Genomic DNA, 19,710 nt, shown 5'->3' on the forward strand with positions numbered 1-19,710 from the left:
TCGTGCATACTTCTGTGACGATAAATGCTGGTACAAAATAAAAGATATATGAAGTAGGTTATATCAGTCTGATGGAAATATGGAATCTTACCTTTCTGAGGCAGAAAAAAATTCTTCTAAGTGCAAATGCGTGAAATTGTTTTTTGCTAAAATTATTTGAGGAGCTCGTGTCTCTAGAATGACTTTCAGTTAGTTCAATTAATTTTGCAAATTTAACTTTTGAAGCTGTTAGATGCTTAGAAATTAAAGGCCAGAGATGACAGGAGATATGGTAGAGAAGATCTCATCCAATTAAAGGAGAAAAAAACCTAATTTTTTGTATGTAGAAGACCACTGTAAGAAGTTGCAAGACCGAACTCTCTGGAATTGTAGGGAAACAGAAATTTCAAGTACTTGTTTCCATTTTACTTCTATTGTTGTTGTTCAAGTAGGTCTAATTTATTGTGATTTTAAAAATAACACCATTTTAGAGTTTGTTTTGTTTCATGGTCATGCACCACTATTTGTGTTGCTGTTTTTACATCAAATTTCCCAAAACCTGATTCATGAATATGCCAAGTAAATACAAAGTCAAGCAAAAAAAACACCCATGAAAATACTTTACACCAAAAAGAAAATATTTCTTGTAGATGTAACTAGTTGGTTTAATTAGTATGAATGTCTTTGCACCATAGAATGTTGTCCTACTGTCAGTCCCTTGTGTAAAGTGGTGAACAACTTGCAGAGAACTCAGAAAGTAGAAGATGGCAAAGGTTGTATTATCAAGGTTGTTGTCTTTTGGGTACCCTTTGGGTTCACATTTACTGTGTCATCTTCTCTAAAACTGTTGTTTCCATGACATATGAGGGTCTCCTATTGCATGGAGAATCAAAAACATTTATTTATTTAATAAAATTAAGGCAGGAAAAGACATATGGACAATATCATTTAATGCACTAATCCTGGCTCTAAAAATTTAAATATATTTCTAAACTTGACCGATTTTATTTGTAATTGTAGAATACTGATAATAGTTTGATTCTTATTATCCTTACTCAGTGAATGCTACAAATGTTATTAAATTCAGAGTTTTATTTTCTTGTTTTCTGAATTTTGTGTACCAAACATGGATGGAATCTCAATATCCTCCCTTTATTCTTTGACATCATTTCTGTAAACTTCCTAGGAATTGCAATGATGTATTAGCTAGAGTTGACCTGGCTAGTTGGGAGTCTGTAGATTTTATATAGTCATCATACTGCCATTGTTGCAAATATAGCTCAGCATGTTCAAGACACCTAGAATAAAATGCTGCTAATGACTGTATTCAGAAAGATAGATTATAAAGTCAAAGAAGCAGTCTCAGATAAATATTTCATATATTTAGAGTTTCGATTAACACTTAGTAACCTTGATATGATAGAAAGAATTATGGTACATTTTTACTTCCAAATTTGTTTCAACTTGTTGGATTAAGAAGTGATACATAAGCCAAATTATTTTTGCTTCACAAAAATAGTATTATGTTCTACTTTTATGCAGTCTAATATAACTTGTGGTTTGATTTTTCTAGTACTTGGGTGGAGGGAATGAAAAATATCCCCTTTCTTCTTTGTCGTCGATAAATTCAATGTTCCTTCTGTCAGGAAATGTAGAGTACCAAGAAAATAAATCTTCATTTACTTCAGAAAAATCACCAGCTTGAAATATCTTCTATTTCTAGTACACATGTGGGAACTGACCTGAAATAAAACACCTAGAGCAAACATGTTCTTGAAAGAATCTTTTTATTTCGCCGAGAATGTTTAAAAATGAAGTCAGTTGGTTTGCTGTGCGTTAGCTGATGTCTGAAGCGTTCTTGTCTGTGCGTGTGGGAAGTGAGTGATGAAGCCTCTTCTCCTGTGCACAAAGATCCCAATTGTACAAGCAGGCTTACAGTGTGTGAATTACTAGATAATTGTGAATTCCTGAAGCCTCTTTAAAATCATTTGTTGCGCATTCCTGGGATCAGAGTTTAACAAGAGATCAGAGCTGGGATAGATGAGTACTTGGCTCCAGGAGTCTTAGGATCTGATCTTATGATTGAAGGGGTTTTTGTGTTAATACCTCTGCCCTCCTTGATGTATGAAGCTACAAAAAATCTCCACTATTAGCATAACCTAGTATGTCTGTAGGCAGGCAGAAACAATCATAGATGTCTTGTATTCTTCCATTAGTTTTTAATTTCGTGGCTTAGTCTAGGTTGCTGTGTGCTGTTATTACATGGATTGCTATTTGGATTGCCTTAAATCAGCCAAAGGAATCATACACTTTTTTAATGGAGTAGGTGAGAAGGAAAGAAGAAAAACTGAATTTGGCAGCAATGTGATCGTATAGATGCTTTACATGTTGTGTGCCTGGTAGAAATACATTTAGTAATTTTGATTTTGATATACTACACTGCTTCTTAAAGCAAACAGTGCTGTAGTCATCATTCATGTGCTGTAGGCAAAGATTTTACTTGAAGGGAGGAATAAAGGAACATAGACATGGGGATTATGGAAAAGAAGGCTTTAAAAAAGTGTTAGAGGGAAGGGAAGTTCATATGTGAAAAGAGAGAGCAGAAAGGCAAACAAAGTTCAGTTACTTGGAACATGAAAATCAAGCCATTTGAATTCAGGTTCAGTGTTTCCTCAGATTTGACAAAAAGTTGGAGTTTTATATTTGAAGGGTCTCTGTGTGACTTGCATGTCAAAATTGTAGGAAAAAAGTGCAGATGCATGGATGAATGAGTCTGCACTAGGAAAAGGGGAAAATTTTCCTTCATTTCAAAATTTCTTAGTTAAATATTGAGAATGATGAAATATCAACGTTACCTTGTTTGAGATTCATTTTAGAATCACCTAATTGCATGTAATATCTCTTTTTAATTGTTAGACTTGAGTTCAAAAAAAGTGGCATTGTATTTTTTTAGTGTACATTTGAGAATAATTTATTAAAAGCAGAGACATTGTTCCATAAGGCCATGGATGTTAGACTTTGGACAGTCATTGAGACTTCATGAAATTATGTTTTTAAGATTATGAACTCTTTGAAGAAATTGTTGTCATGTTTCATTTACTGCCTCTAAAAAAAAGCCTAATACCAGCAGAACCAGAATGCAATTAAAGGAGAGTACCATGAATACACACCATGTCACTGAGTTGATTAATAAGTAGTTGATAATTTCACATACAGGAGGATCAGATTGACTTCTGTCTCGCATCTTGTTCTTGGCCTATTTCTAATATGTAATATGCTAGGAAAATGGAGATCCTCAAATCTGGTGTTAAATTGGCATTTGTTTTGTGAGCAAACTCTTGAATGTGTTTTCATAACAATGAAAACTTCTCTAGCAATGCCGGGGGAACGCTGGAATAGTAAACATCTGATACCATGAATTCTTGGTCTTGCACTCAGAGGTTACATTTAGTGTCACACCGATTTCTAGTGCAGTGATTCAAACAGAACAGAACATACTCATTTGGCATCAACATCAAAATACCATTTGCTTCAGCTTTCATCAGACTGTTATGAGACATTTACCTTAAATTTCCAGCTATTATGTTAGGAAAGCTAAATGTTTGGAAAACAGGAAAACGGCTATTATGTTTGAAAATCTTAGAACAGTCTGTCTCTGGTCTTGGTAAAGCTGCTCACTTCTCCAAGGAGGTTGTTGAACAAAAAATGTATTAGAGCTCTTACAGAAAATGTATTAGAGCTCTTAATTTATCACAGCTTTTAATATAAGTTTGTTGTCTTCTGTTACAAAGTTGAAGGAAGAGATGATCTATATCAAGGTTACAGAATCTGTTATCTTCAGATATTCCCAGTTTTTCTGTTGTGAATGAAGTTTGTTCAAATTTTCAGATTCCTTTGGGAATTTAAGTGTAAAAATCTTGGTCAAAATTTGTTTAATTTTTTTATCTGTGAAAAATGGAACAGGACAGTGATTATCAATGGCTTATATTTTTATTGCTCACGTAGTTTTGTACGTGTTTCATAGGATTTTTACAAAACAGTAAATGGCCTGTTTGGATAGCTTTGCACCAAATATTTTTGGATTATCTTTTTTTTTTTCTTTGTGACTGCTGTCAGAATAATTTGGAAGTTTAGTCTTTATTAGGTCTCTGCTTCTTGCTATAGTTTTATAAGGTCTCTGCTTCTGTGCTGTCATCTGTTATAGATTTGGTAATTTTAAGATTCATTCAGTGCTCTATTCTCAGAGATATTTCACACACACTTCTCCCCCCACCCCCAGCTATTCTTGGTCAGTCTTTTAATAAAACCAGATAACCAGGAAAACTCCACAGAGAATACCAAGATGTTAGCACCGTGCCAATATTAAAAAGAACAAAAGCTAAGTAATTAAATCTGGTTGTCTTGGTATCAACTCTGAGTAAAATAGTGGGGAAAACTGATAGAGGATTGAATTAGGGATTAAAGGATGTAATTATAGCTAGAAGCAACCAATGTTGCTGAAATCTGATTTTGTCTTCTGAAGATTCTAAGCTTGCCTTAAAAACTTGACCCATCAGAGTGCCTTCCTTTTCAGTTTCTGTCTTCTATCGTCACTAGTCCTTTTTTTATATTGGATTGTAGCTTTAAACAAAACAAATGAATGAAAAATAATTAGGAATTTTTAATTAATATTGTCTTACAGGATTTACTTTATAAAATGGAAATGTATCCCCTCACCCAAACTACTTAACATTGAAGGACATTTCTCACACCTCTCCTCCTTCGGATTTTGGAAGTGATTCAGTCTCAATGAATCAGCATCATTGTCCTTTAGCTCCTGAGAGGAACTCTTGCAGTATATGCATGCTGGCTTGAATATCTTGGTGATAATATAGGATATAGTAGTATTCTGAGAGGAGAGAAACAGCCAGGAGTATGTTCACTAAATCCCAGTTATAAGTTTGCTTGATGTACTTTTTAAAAAAGCTCACGCCATAGTCCTGAATATGTTCTAGATTCTAAAAAGTTCAGAAATAATTGATAAATGTTTATCTATAAAAATTTCCAGTACTTTATTTTCTATGTGAATCCTAGCTTTAAAGAAAACAGTTTCAAGAATGATATGATAGGGTGAGAAGAAGGAAAAGAAATTGTAAATTAAGTGTAACAGGAGCAGATAAATTTCATATGCCAGAAAAGTGATTAAAAGCTTTTTACAGATACAGTCTTGCAAGATTGGAGCCCAAAAGGCTTGGGCTTGATGGATGAGCGAATGAAGGCTCTTTGAATTGGACCATTTCACTGTCACTTAGTTACAGATAGCTAAATGGCATTACAAATGCCAACCTCTCAGCTGGTTCAAGTAGCATGAAGGGGTAGGATTATAGCTGTATTGTTCAGAAGAAAACCTCCGAAAAAAATTCTTAAATGAATTAGTCATAGAATTCCTTCTTCCTTGTTTAACACTCTTTCACCCTGTCGTTTTTTCTCTGTATGTTGCTAAAATGTCTCAATCTGGGGCTGCTGTGAATGGCAATGCCACAGTTTGGTCTGCAGTATGGTAAAAAAGTGAAGGATGCTTGATCAGCAAGTCCAGCTGTTAATTCTCTTGATGATAAAATACTGGTTTATGCTTTAATCACCTACTCAGCCCCATTGGAGGGTCCGAGTGGCAATTAATATGTGCATTAAAGCTTAACTTGGAAAACAACCCAGTTCTTTCCCCCACCCTAAATTAAATACTTTCATTCTTATACAGCTTATGGAAATGAGTAATACCTTGAGGTAGTAGGAAATAGTTTTTTAGATAAGGTTTGGTTTAAACTGTATTTGACTGGATAGAAATTGAATATAACTTAGAACAGAACTAGACTAGATTTTTTCTATTCTATTTAATTGCCTTCCAATGCATGAAATGGACGAAGAGTAAATCAACAAAAACGTATTTCACCTTAAGAATCTTAAGAAAACACTCTTTTTTTATCCATCTGTACTAAAATATTTTTAACATGACTGTGCTTTATTTAGCAGCTATAAAGACATTAAGGCTAAGTAGCAATCTAGATTAGCAATCTAGATCTAAAGTTTGTATATACCATTGCTGAATTGGTTTTTATTCCAAAGGAGAAATTACATGTTTTGTTACTTGTAATCTTCTGTTTCTAATAAAAACTTGTATTGTCTTAGGCACAATATAGATGCCACTTAAGGAATTCATCATTAGCAGTTTCACTTGAATTTTTCAGAAAACTGGTAGATGTGTTAAGTCAACCATGCTGTCTTTTCATGTAAGTGAAATGAAACAGAGGTCCCGTGGCAGACAATTATGCAGAAATCACACCTCTTTAGAGATCATTTAAATGTATATAGAATTAGTGTAGTGATAGTGCAAGGGATAATGGTTTTAAACTGAAAGAAGGGTAGATTTAGATTAGATATTAGGAAGAAATTTTTCACCATCACGGTGGTGAAACACAGATGTCCCAGCCCTGGGAGTGTTCAAGGCCAGCTTGGATGAGGCTTTGATCAGCCTGGTCTAGTGGAAGACGTCCCTACATCCCTACAGGGATTAGGGTATCTTTTAGGTCCCTTCCAACCCAAGCTGTTCTAAGATTCCATGATTTCTTTATCCCCCTAGATATATTTGTCCAGTCAGCATTTGCTCTTAATGTACTTTATCTGCTTTTATATCACTTGGATGTGGGTTATTGTATCATATATTGTGTCCACAGTCTGTCACAGCATTAGACCTACCAGCCAGTATTGTGTAGGCAATTGAGTGGCAGCAACACAAAAATCAGCACAGTTCTTTTCTTCTCATCCTGTGGCAGCCACCAGAATCATAACTACAAAGTCTATTGTTGTAAGTTCCCTTTTAGGCTGTAATCAAATATATTTGTATTGTATTTGAGAGCACCCATACACAGCTAGTTGGATAATGTTTTTATTCTGACAGCATCTGTTGAGGTGGCCTCTGAGTCCGTGATGAACTTTGCACCCATCCCATTTAGTAGGAGGGGTATTGTGCACCCGTTCTGTTCCTTCTTCTTAGCTCTTTGGCTGTTTTAGACCTTCTCCACATCATTCCTTGTGATTCTCACGTTTGTCTAGATTGTTGTCTTAGGAAGACCTTAATTTTACGATAAATTGTTTTGGTGTTCCATACAGCCCTGACCACTTGGATTTCTTCGACCTTCTTTAGAGGGCAGTCATGATTTTTCCAGGAAGTGTAACTTTTCCCTCATTTTTCCCTGTACCAGTCACCTCTCTTAAGCAACTTTTGCTGATACAGAGGTCTCCCTTGTATTTGTTTTAGAAATTTAGATACTTCTCCTCCACCCCCCCTCAAGAATTGGTATCCAAGAGAAAGAGGTTGTGGATCCCAGTTTTTGTTAAAGGAAGGTTCAGCTGGAACTGGTAAGACCCAAAATGAATCCAAGCACCTGTATCTTCCTGACACTTCTATTCAGGGATTGACTTCTGAGTACTCTGGATAGCTGGATCAAAGGTCCAGCAAAAGCATGTTAAGGACTCTGCAGAAGCGTTACTATGACTTCAGTTCTATCGTCAGCTTGTTAGAAACTATTTTCTAACCATCCTGGCCAACTTGCTGAGGTTGTTCCTCCTGCACTTCAACTCCAGCAGACCACTTTGCCCCCTCAAGTGCCTCAGCACCATGGTGGTGTAACTCTTGGCGTTGGAGACTCTGTTCTTTATTGAAGAGGCAGGTTTATATTGAGGGAAAGCTCTGCATTGATGACAGCTGAACCCATCCCATGTCCAGCTCAGGCTTGCAGTAGGCTTTTGTTTAACAGCTGATGAATAGAACACTGCAAGTTTTGGAAAGTTTTGTAATCTGGAAATAGGTGTTCAGGCATTTTCATTTTAGTCTTTAAAATCCTCAGAAGTTAGGAAATGGTGAATATTTTTTTAAAAGCAAAACATTTTGCTTCATTCAGGTCTGCTGAGGTATTCAGTCCTACTTACAGACTGCATTATACTGAATATCCACAAAGAGCCAAGATAGCAGGGCATGGGTGTGACCTTTATAAGGTGACCCATGTTTCACACCTATCTTGTCCTGATATCTTCCAAGAGAGGTAATGAATTGCTGAACTCAGAGTTCAAGCATTCCCCCTCTTCCTTACTACAGCTGCCTCAGGAATTCCCACGTCTTCTCAGTTCTCAGTGCTGCCTTGGCAATGAGCCTCACAGTGTGGGTTGTTTTGGCCAGCAACCACATTTTCCTGAAGTACGCAAATGAGGAAAAGATGACATGTTGGTTAGTTGGTTGTTTCTTTAACGCCATCTCAATAAAACTTGAACAGAAGCTCTTGAAACACAAGACATTTCTGGAGCCTGATGGCTGGCTTCTGAGTGTCACAGACCTCAGAGACGAAACAACGAGAGGAAAATATGATGATGTTTGCAGAAGAAATATCATGTAAATCTTCTGCAGAAGAAGTTGTAAGACATTGCAAATACAGAGGTCCCTGCTTGCATCTTTTATAAGACCAGCTTTTTGTGCCTGTATGAGCTGTAGAAAATGCACATCCAAATGTTCCACCAACTTCTAGGAAATACTGAATTGGAAAACCTGAAAGACAATGCCACCTAAAGGAAGAAGACGTTTCCAAAGAGCAAAACATAACAAAAAAAACCGCATTTGCACTAGGGGAAGAAGTATTGATGATAGGTATGCAAGCAGTTTCCTTTTTTGGAAAAGTATCTGTAGTACTTTAATCTGGCCATGTACTGAATTAATGGTATATCTACTCCTCCACTGTGAAACTGGAACATAAATTTCAAGCTAGATAAATTGAAGTGACTCCTAATTGTATCTATTTTTAGGTGGTGTTTTATGCTTGGAATTAGAATGAAGTCATAGTGGCTATAGAATTGTTTCCATTCTTGATAAGCAAGCCGGTGTTTGAAGTCTTTTTAGCAGCTTATAATAAGCTGGTAGATATATCTTTGTGTTTCAGGTTTTGTTTTCCCTTGTTGGTCTAACAATTGGCGTGTACCTTGATCACACTGAATATTGCTTTTCCTCTTTCTCCTGAGACTTACCACTGTGTTTTGTTTCTTATAGTCTACTTAATCAGCTGTTAGCTTATTTCGAAATTTAGTAAGTGATTTAGTTGGGAATAATTTCTGACTTGAACAGGTAAATTTCTCTTTTTATCGCAGAGATGAATAATGTCTGACTGTTGTCTTCAGACTTGCAACTGCACTGATGTCTACGGAGACCTATATACATAATATAGCAATAGAATTATTATTTGGATGCTTGCATTTTAAAAGGGAAGTAGATATGAGAATTTCCCAGCAGTTTCCAATGATGCTTGGAGCAGGTGATATCAACATTATTGAGGCTATGTGAAAAGTGTGAAAATGTGTTTCCTCTAGAAAATAGCAGGAAACATCATGTCAGAATCCAGTAGCCACCAATTCTGATTCTTTTTTCCCTCTCAGATTATTGAATAATTAAAAAGTGGAACTGAAGGTTGTGGACCATTTTAAAATAAAAAGTAGTTTCTCAGTGTCATTCTTTGAAATGTCATTGGTGAATTTCAGTCTGGTTTCTACAAAAGTGTTATAGTTCTTGCCTGCATGGTTCCCACTACTTCGAAAAGGTCTCATTAGTTAAGTGGAGTTATTTGGTCTCAAAACCAATTAGATTTTTGACCAAACTTTGGGCTTCATTTTTATTCAAGGTCAGGTTGAATAGGGCTCTGAGGAACCCGATCTAGTTGAAGATGTCCTTGATCATTGCCAGGGTGGGAGTGGACTAGATGGCCTTTAAAGGCTTCTTCCCAACCCAAACCATTCTATAATTATTTTTCCCAAACTTGTACAGAATTGCATTCAGGGATTTGAGACAGGTATTTAATACCATGAATGGCATGGAAAAACTAAACATGAAGTAATTATTAGGGTTTTTTTCCTTGCAAAGAGGAGAAAGTGGACATGAAATTAAACAGTAAAATATATTAAACAATAATGAATTTTGGGGAGGTTTGTGGGGGTTTTGCTTTTTCGTTGTTTTTTCAATGGTTTTTTGTTTGCTTATGGCATAGTCTTCTCTGATGGCTTAGTTGTAGGAAGATATGTCATTCAGGAGTAAGAAAGTTTGGAGTTTCAGGAATATGGAAGTTAATTAATTACTTATAAAACTATTATCTGTAAATGATTTTTGGCCTGAAGTCCTTAGGAATTGTTTTTTATTTGTAAGAGGATCTGATATTTATAATTCGTCATTAAACAGTGATGAAATAAGTAAAGAAATAGCTCTTCATAATACCAGAAAACTGACATGGGAATAACATCTTCACTTGTACCTTACTTTAGTTTTGTAATGTTTGTTATATTATGAAGGGTGAAGCTGATAAACCTGAGAAAAGAGTAACTGTGGTACACAGTGGTAAAAACCATAGAGACCTTCAACAGAAAAAAAAGCACCAGCTGGTATGGCAAAATATGAGAAAAATACAGGGTGGAACTAGTTTATATTGTATTTTATTTCCTATAATTATGAATTCAAAAGGCTCTGTACATATATCTCTATACTTGAAAAAAATCAACACGCTTGAACAGTCAGTGCATTTGGCCACTGCTCCACTGCATATATGGCATCACTCTTTTAACTATGCTCTCTTTCTGTCTCAGCCCTCAGGGAAACAGATGAATTAATACTAGTCAAAGGATGAAATTAAGTTTTTTTAGGCAAATGATCTCTTTAGATTCTAATCAGCCTTGGAAAACTGATAATCTGCTTGATGTGAATGCTGATTTTTATAACATCTTCCCTTGCTTCATGTCTGTTTGCTGTTTCCTAATGCTAATAATATGCAAGGGATGCAGAGAAAAAGTTCTCTTTCACAGTATCTTTAATTAAAAGCTCGATAGTTGCATTTTGTAACATTTAAAGATAAATATATAGCGGTGTGTAAAGATAACTGTACTTATGGAAAAATGCACTAATATGTTGTGTGTCTCTAACAACATCCATATTTTAAAAGGAATTCTTACTTGGGAGCACACTAGCTTTGATTTCTCGATAAGTAAACCCCCTGGAAAATTAAAACAGGAAGAACTTCCATATGAGTCAGTTCACATAGCAGTGATGCTAAACTTTTGAGCATTTGCAAACAGTCTCTTAGTAAGTGTTATATGCAGCTTCCACAGTTTTTGTGTTATCTCTCTCTAGAGGTTTATTACTGATCTTTGAAATAACATACTGAAAGATTTCCATGGAAAAATGAGTATTTTCATTACTGACTTTGTGAATAATATCTTTAAAACCAAAAATGCACTAAATAGTGATACTGAATTTGTGCACAAAAACTCTCCACTCTGCGAGAGTGAAAATTCTAGTTGAAATTCCTGGGTGGTGGTGTCCCAATGGCTTTGGCTTTGCCTGCAATGTCACTTTCTGTGTAGGACTGGAGTTTGTTTTCCAAAACTAGCACTTGTTTGATTCCTCAAGCTGTAGCTTGACCGGTTAAGGTTCATCATCCTGTATGATTAATTCCTATTGTGGATTCAGGTGTGAATAATAAGAAAATAATTCTTCAATAATTTCATGAAATTGCTATGTCAATATTTAATTTTGCTGTATCATCATTACTTATACTGTGTGCTTGAGGGTAGCCCGGGGTCTTGCAGTTAAACTTTTTTTCTTGTTTTTTTTTCCCCACTGTCAAGTTTTGATAATGCTGGGAGTTCTCTTCTGGAAATTCCTTATTTCACAGTATGCTTAAGTTCTTATATTATTTAACAGGTCTGTGGTAGTTTTATCTACTACATTTGAGTAATATAAGTGTTAATAATGTTAATGCAAATTGTACTAGATTGCTGCCAGGGGGAAAAAAAAGGACTGTGATAAAATCTCCACAGGAATGTGATGTATGTTTCAGGAATGCTTTTCTCTAGTCTCAGTGCTTTAGACTTTAATTTTGTTTTGATCCTCAAAATAAATATCCTTCTCGTCAATACACCCCTGCCTCAGCCCTCCCATTCACTGGTACTAAATCTTTTTTTCCAGGGTGCCTGTTCTTATTTTCATAGCCATTATGCCTTGTGCCTGGAGAACTCTTTTGATCCTACCATCAAAACAGCTTTTCTGATGCTAAGCAAGCCCTTCTCTCTTTAAATCTGTTTAATAACAGAAGTAAATGAACCAAGATAATTGGATTTGAAGTAAAAGTTGTCATTTACAAGTATTCCATTTGATTTTTTCGTTTTTCCTTTTTGCACTTTTGGGGGCATAAAGAAAAAAAGTGATTCTATTAAAAAAGAAACCAAAAAAACAAAGAACCAAACCAAAACAATCCCACCACCAGCACCCTTCAAACATCAACTCATCAGCTTAAACTGTTAATGAACTTACTTAACTTCTGAGGAACTTAAAAGCTGAATTTAAAAATCAGGCCATTTATATTACTGAAGGTGTCACCTTCCTCAATCTGTAAAGCACTGGTTAATGTACATCATCTTATTTCTGGTTCCTTAAATATTGAAGTTTGCCCTGCTCAGTTGTTGACCTTTCTAGGGTTGTTATTTGGTTTTTGGGTTGGGTTGGGTTTTTTGTTTGTTTGATTTTTTTTGGTTTTTTTTTAACCTGAAGAACTGGAGATAATTCCTTTTATCTGTCAGGTTGACTCTGTATTTTCAAAGTTTTAGTGCAGTGAAGCTCTTCCTTGGGCTTATAGATTCCTTCCAGGTCATACCACCACCTTTTCAGGCGGTATTTCATGCAGACTCTTGCATAATTGATTCTTCTTTTTTTCTTTCTGAGCCCTCTTACAAGGTGACATTGTACTCTTGCTCAGGACTGTTCTTCCTCGTTAAAAGGATGTGTTCTTCTTGGCTTGACTTGAGTGCTGTTATGGTAATGACATGCCAAGAGGCTCTTCCCTTGCAGCCTTTGGCAGTAAGGTGTGTGAGGGGCAGGTACTGCATGCCAACTTCCCAGTACCTCAAGTACTGCCCTCCCTTTATTCTTAGAACTTTTGGATGCCACAAGGCCATTTGATGTTGCAGTGGTGTCAGTGTGTGAAGGGAGAAGGCTCAGGGTGATTCACTCTCCTCTCTGGGAAGGTTTCCTTGCAGCAGCTTCTGCTGTGAGTGGCTTCCTTAGGCAAGCCACAGTTACGGAGGGAGCAGCTCAGAATCAGCATGGTGCCTTCCTGAACAGCAGTCTGAACAGCTAAATTATTTAGAAATTAATCTGAGAGGGACCATGGCTGCTGTCAACAGGCTTAACTCAATCTGACCTGCTAAACTCCTTCAAGCCTAAGGTCACATTCCCAAGGGTAAGATATGCACAGGTGGATACCAGGCTGTGACAGAGCACAGACCTGTCTGCAGGTTCCCTTCCATCCCTCCCTCTGCTCCAGAAAGCACTTCAGAGAAATCTGGATGTATAAAGCTCATCTTGCTCTCTTGCTGGGAATGGGCTCACTTATTCCAAATTTCCAGATGTTGTTTTGGCAGTGTGACAGCCATGCTCAGCTACCAGAATTCCTTGGGTTTCTTTCTAACAGACTTCTGTCTCCAAAACAATGTTTTCCATGCTAATAGCCTGGACAATGGTCAAAGGTTTTCCTAGCAGAGCTGGCTGAAAAGAATGCAGACTATTTAAAAGTCCATCTGAGATCATTTGCTACTTTAACATTCTCCTGTGCATGGATTATGTTTTAACCAAATGGGAAGTCAATTTATAAAATTTTGGTATGTTGAGGTTTTGTTTGCTTACAGTATGAGTATGTGAAACTTTCATTATTCTGAATAGGAGGGAGTCTTTTCTGCAGAAAAGAACATTGGCTCCCACTAGTCTTTTAAATATCTCTTTCATGCTTTTATGGAACATTGTCCTATCTTAAGTTATTTAAAGTGGTGATTCATAGTTTCTTGTTGTTTAGTTTTGTGTTCTGGTTTGTTTTTTTTAAGCTGTTGACTGGGAAGAAAGCGAGAGGGGAAAAGTACAAGTTACAAATCTTTTAATATTATCTTGGAATTCTTATCAGTTATAAGGAATGTGAGACAAAAAGAAAGAAGATACAGACATGTCTGAGAAAGCTTCTTGTGAAGGCAAGAGAAGTAAGAGTGGTAATTTCAGCTCATGAGACTTGGAAAATCAAGGTCCAAAACTATTTTCATCATGTGTGCCATTTTCTCTGAATTTTCAGGGAGTTTGAGCTACCTATTTTCCCAGAGGCCAGCTGGATGTTAAATATAGGGTTATTAAAGTGAAACTTCAATTTTTATTTAGGCTTTTAATACCACTTTCAGATTGTGACTGCGCTATTTTTTTTGTTATATATGTTTTAAGATTTTTTTTTTACTTTTTCATTAGTAATATGTAAGTACTTATTTCTGTGTTTCATTCTCTCTGAAAGGAAAAGCATCTTTCAAAGTCGTCTGCTACATGGGTTAAGGCACAAATTCCATGAACCTTGCAGTGCTAACTTTTTTTTCATTGGTCACTGGAAGTCATCTTTTTTCTTCCCCACCACCATCTTCCTGCGCTATTGGGACAGCAAAAGTGAGAGGTATTAGTAATTCTGTAAAATTATTTACAGAGTCATCCTAAAGGAAAAGTGCTGTCACAAATCCTTTGGATTTTTTTATCACATGTAGTAGAAGCCAGAGTGGCTTTTTTTTCTTCCACATCTCTGAAGGCAAAATTAGATTCCCTCTTTCTCTGTATTTACAGATAAGTTGAGAAGAAAATGTCACAAGCACAGGTATGATAAATAAAGCTTTGGTTTCTGTACTCTTACTTTTTTGTTTAGTCCATTATCCTTTACTGTTATGGGAAGCATAGTATTATTAACAAACAAACAAAAAAATCCAAACTTTGAAATGCCTGTTTTAAAGCTGTTACTATACTGTAGCATATATGTGCACACAGAGCTAAATTGCTTCACTTTATCTTGACATATTTAACATTATTCATGAAATGGACTTCTTTATCTGTTTACAGTAATATGCTTCTGTAATGCATGCAGTATTTTAAGAATCCTTTTCAAATGGTTTAATAAATGTTCTGTGAGCTTCATTGACTTTACTTGTATTTCTTGCAAACTTCCTTTGGAGCAATACCTTACATTGGAGATTATAACAATTTTATCTAACACTGATGAGCTTAAAGGGAGAGATATTCAAAAAACTTCTGTTGAGAGGTGGTTCTTCCTCATTCATTGGACACTGACCTGAGATGAAATGGCTGTTGGGAAATTAAGGAGACGTGTGGCAGAGGAGAAACAAACTTCTTGCTTTTTGAGCATAAAGAATAAGCAAATTCATGAAGGGCTGATACTGCTTCTTACTAACGGGTGGTTTAATGTGGGGATTAGCTTGGGATACTTAAAATATTTGAAATAGTTATTAGCAAGTAGCATTCTTATTTCTTTACCTATAATTACAGGATCTTCTATTATAGAGTCATTGCTGCTTATCCCTATAATGTACCCATTGTTCGAGGCAAGAACTCCGTTAAATGTAAACTTATCAAAAGTCTTAAGTGTTTGACTTTTAAACTGTTACATTAATCATAAAGCAAAGAATCTGGAAGCAAACATGACTGTCGTTTATCCACATTTTATATCTCCCAGTTCGTTAGACTGTTTTCTTAAATAAGCAAATAAATACTACTTACATGGAGAAAGTAGTCCTTTTAGAATGATCCAAAACTAACCACAATATTTAATATACCTAGCCTCCCACATTATTTGGCGTCACATGTAATTGGTTTCCCCTTCTGCGAACTGCAGCACCATCCACACCAAAAGAGAACTTGCAATTATTTTCATTTGGCTTAGATTTAATGATTCCGGTCTTTCTTTCCCTTTATTTTTTCCTGGCATTACACTGGATATAACATGGTTTCCTTGTAAGAGAACACCCTTTTGATGGATGGATGCAATTACAGCTAGAAGTGTTTCACCAATTTTGATTTTTCAAGACAGAATTGGAGGAGAAGCCTAATTTTGCAAGTCTGGAGAACACAGTTATTACAGTTTTCTACATTTTTTCATACAGCATTAGAGCACCATTAGTGTTGCACAGTACCACCTTCTTGTTTGCTTGAGCAGCCAACAGAGTTTGGATGGTTAAAAGAACCCTTCATGTCGCTTAACTGTCTTGATTATTGACTTAATAAAAGATTATTCTAAGACACGAATATGCCAAAGCTGGAGCTTGTGCTGGAACTTACTCTTTTGCCTCGTATGTGGCTGCATGTATTTATGGGGTTTTCCCTGCTGTTCTTTGGTTTCAGATGCGAGTGTCTCACTGGTTTGTGTGGTTTCCCCATGTGCGAGGCAGGCTCCGTTCCCCAGATAGTCTCACGTGGAGATGGAACACCTGGAAAGTGCTGTGATGTCTTTGAATGTGTCAACGGTACGTGAAACTTTCTCTTGCACATGAAGAGGAGGGGTTTATGTGTCTCTGGAGGATGATGGGATGATTTGATTATTTTTATTATGTTGTCAAGATCTAAGAGAAATAATTTTCCTGAAGCTCGTTCAGTAAGAAGGAACTGGAAGTTTAGGTGAAGATACTGAAGTGGGAAACTCATTTTCAAGTTGTCATGCTGCTTTAGTTTCTGAAGCACTTTTGTCTGTGATGCAGGGAATTATAGTTTTGGCAAGACTCCCTCACTGTGTGTTTTTCAGGTAGTCTTTTGCCAATAGCAAACACTAGTGGCCTTCTAGAAGTGAAATTTTTGTTAACCAACTCAACTGCTTGTGGCAGCACTGTAAGTGAAAACATGCTGTTTGGACTGTAGGGTTTGCTTTAAGAATCAATTCCAAGTAATTTTTAACACAAGTGTACAACCTTTAGAAATTATAAGGCAGTATAGGAAGATATTTATTCTTGTTCTTTGCTTCCCAATCTAAATGTTTAGGAAATACTTAAAAACTTTGAATTTGTTAAGCAAGTGACTCTATCTCAGGACTGCTCTATGTATAGAACTGTATAAATGTTGTATTTGGTGAGTTGTGAAGAAACGATATTTGACTGTTGGTGAGGGGAAAAATACTCTTGAAGCACTGCATAATAATTTCTGAGCATAAATAATTACAAACCAGTGCAGTGTTTATTAATTAATATTTATTCAGCAGTATTTGATCTGGTTTAGTGGTGTGTGTATCATATGAAACAGCCTTTATTTTACAATCATCATTGCAAATGAAGACAGAGAGAGAGAAAGAGATTTCCCTAGGAGAATGTTTGTGTTATTTACACGTAGGAAAAGTTTAAATACACAAATGGTGATTGAAAAATATTAGTACATATAATGAGATGTTATATATAAAAATTAAGTTTTTTTGTATGAATAAAAGAATTTGCATCATGAAGAGTCACAGATTCTTTAGCTTTCAGTGTAATTCTTTAACTATTTGGGTGAGATTGTAAAAATGCAACTTACCCAATTTTTGTTTATGTACACTAAAGTAATACTCATCTTCCTTTGTTTCATATTTGTTTCGTTCTGTTAAAGTATCATTCATTTCTGAATCTGATTTAACTGTGTAACACACTTCAACGCAATATTTGATTCAGGATTTATTTAGTAGTTTAAGCAAGAAATACAAGGCAAATTTTCAACACAATATCTCAAAGGTACAAACCACCTCACTAATTGCCTCTCTTCAGTTTGCTTATTCTTTGGGGATTCTGCTAACACAATAGTTTCAGTATGTATACTGTAGCAGGTATGAGATGGAGCTGCTTAAATTACTCACTTTTTTGTGGTATCTTCATGTCATGTTTCCAAGTATAAGTTAGATTCATTTTTCAATGGTAACAGTGAATTTGGACTGTCTTAGCCCTGCTGCCCTGAGCATCATTGCCTTATTCTTCACTGTAACTCACTTCAAAGATCCAAGCTGCTTTTGGATCAAGTTTCATTTTTGCCCCTCAGGCTTTCCCATACCTAAGTAGCCTATGAATACAGAGTAAATAGGAAAGAAAAACAGGAGTTTTTGAAGGGAAGGTGATGCCACAGAAGGGAGCAGAAAGGCCAGATTGGAGAAAAATGAAGGTTTTAGGTTTGTCTTGTATAGGTCCTTAAAAATCAATTTTATTATATTCCATGACAGTATCAAAATTATCTTTAGTTTCCTCTTTAAAAAAGAAAATAGTTCAGAGAAAGCTGGTCAGAAAAATTAAATACTTTCTTTACAAAAAACACATTTGTCATTATGTTAGTTAATGCTACAATCAAATTTTTAAGAAATAATGTCGTATAATGTAACTTTAAAGTGCTTCAGGCAAACTTCCAGGAGCAGTTATTAATAATGCTTCATTTTGGAAAGAGGAAATTGTTATAAACCTGAGGATGATAAATATTTTTAATAACAATCTGTGAACAACTGTGAAACTACCTATGAGTGTGTGACATTTGGATTGTGTGGCAGATAACTGGTATGGAAGACAGCATAGTCATAGAACATGATCTGCATTGCTTTATAATTTAGGTTTTTTCAAATGCATTTTAGCATGTTTAGGTGGTTTTTATTTCAGGGGTAGCTACTACAAACAAGTCCTCTAAAACCTCTAAATTTCCTAGAAAATTAATTCTGACAAGAACTTCTAGATAAATGTTTAATGCAATGACAGACTGATAAATGTGTGTGCATTTGTGTGTGTAATAAATCCCTACCATTACCTTTGTCAGTTTTAAATTAAGAGGAAGGGGGAATGTTCTTAGTGAAACTGGTAGTTGAATTTAATATCCAATTTTGGTTTTTTTAAGTATTTTGAAATACTAACAAATGCAGAGGAGATACAATGGATACCAGTAACAGATGGAAAAAATATCTTACAGTGATAGGCTTAGATCAATTTCTTTGCTTCATTAAAAAAATTGCCTTTAAAGTAAGAAGAGTCAAATCTGTAAGATCTAGGACAAGCTGTTCTCAACAGTGAGGGTGGCTAGCTGTTGGCACAAACTGCAGGGAGGATGCTGAATTCCTTATCTCATCCTTTCCAATTAGGATTAGATGCCTTTTTAAAGCATGTGTTTTAATCAAATGCAATTTAATGAGTTTGTAGATGGTAAGTGGGGAAGTTGTATAATCAGCATTACCAGCAAGTTTCAATAGCTACTTCTGTGTTTGAAAACCTCTCTGAAAACAAGCAAGAGGATGGATAAAAAAAAAGTGCACACTCACATTAGTATAGCTTTCCTGCTATTATAACATCTATTTAATTAAATAATTAAAAGAATTTAATAATTCTTTTGGCAGTGAGGGGAGCAGTCAGGAAGAATACTGAGCATCATTACCTTAAAATAAGGGTATTCATTATGAATTAGTAAATGAATAAATTTGTAAATTTAGGTAACCCTAATGATAGGCAGAGTGCTAAAGCAGGCCAGACTCCTGCAATATTTATTGCAGTTTTGTGCTAATGTGATGCAGAGTTATATGTTTGCAGTATGGGTAGGTTGGCTTTACTGTGTAGGAAAGAGCTGCACTCTAGTTGTAGAAAAACAGTGGCCAATTTTGAGGGGATAGTTAATAATGGCAGCAAAATACTGCAGAGAGACTTGGCAGTGTATTCTCTTTGTTGTTTGTCAACAGTTTTGGGACAGATCAGTTATTCCTTCACAAATGTTTTTCCTGGATATAATATAAAACTGATTTAGAAGCGCTATGATATATACATACAGATTTTGTGTGGTTATCTTTGTTAGTGATACATACTGCCTCAAACTAGCATTTGGTTAGTATGTCT

General features: G+C 35.7%; 1 protein-coding gene across 4 annotated transcripts in view; it reads left to right on the forward strand.

Annotated features, from left to right (window-relative positions):
• The window catches only part of CRIM1 (cysteine rich transmembrane BMP regulator 1), a 173,826-nt gene that overhangs the window by 91,126 nt on the left and 62,990 nt on the right, over positions 1-19,710 (forward strand). For all 4 annotated transcript variants that reach the window (XM_085055220.1, XM_085055219.1, XM_085055222.1 and 1 more), the window contains exon 5: positions 16,244-16,365. In XM_085055220.1, coding sequence (XP_084911346.1) covers positions 16,244-16,365 — 122 coding nt within the window. The remainder of the gene's footprint in view (positions 1-16,243; positions 16,366-19,710) is intronic.

Source organism: Lichenostomus cassidix, chromosome 3 (assembly GCF_008360975.1).
Source record: "Lichenostomus cassidix isolate B80296 chromosome 3, HeHo_3.0, whole genome shotgun sequence".
NCBI lineage: Eukaryota > Metazoa > Chordata > Aves > Passeriformes > Meliphagidae > Lichenostomus > Lichenostomus cassidix.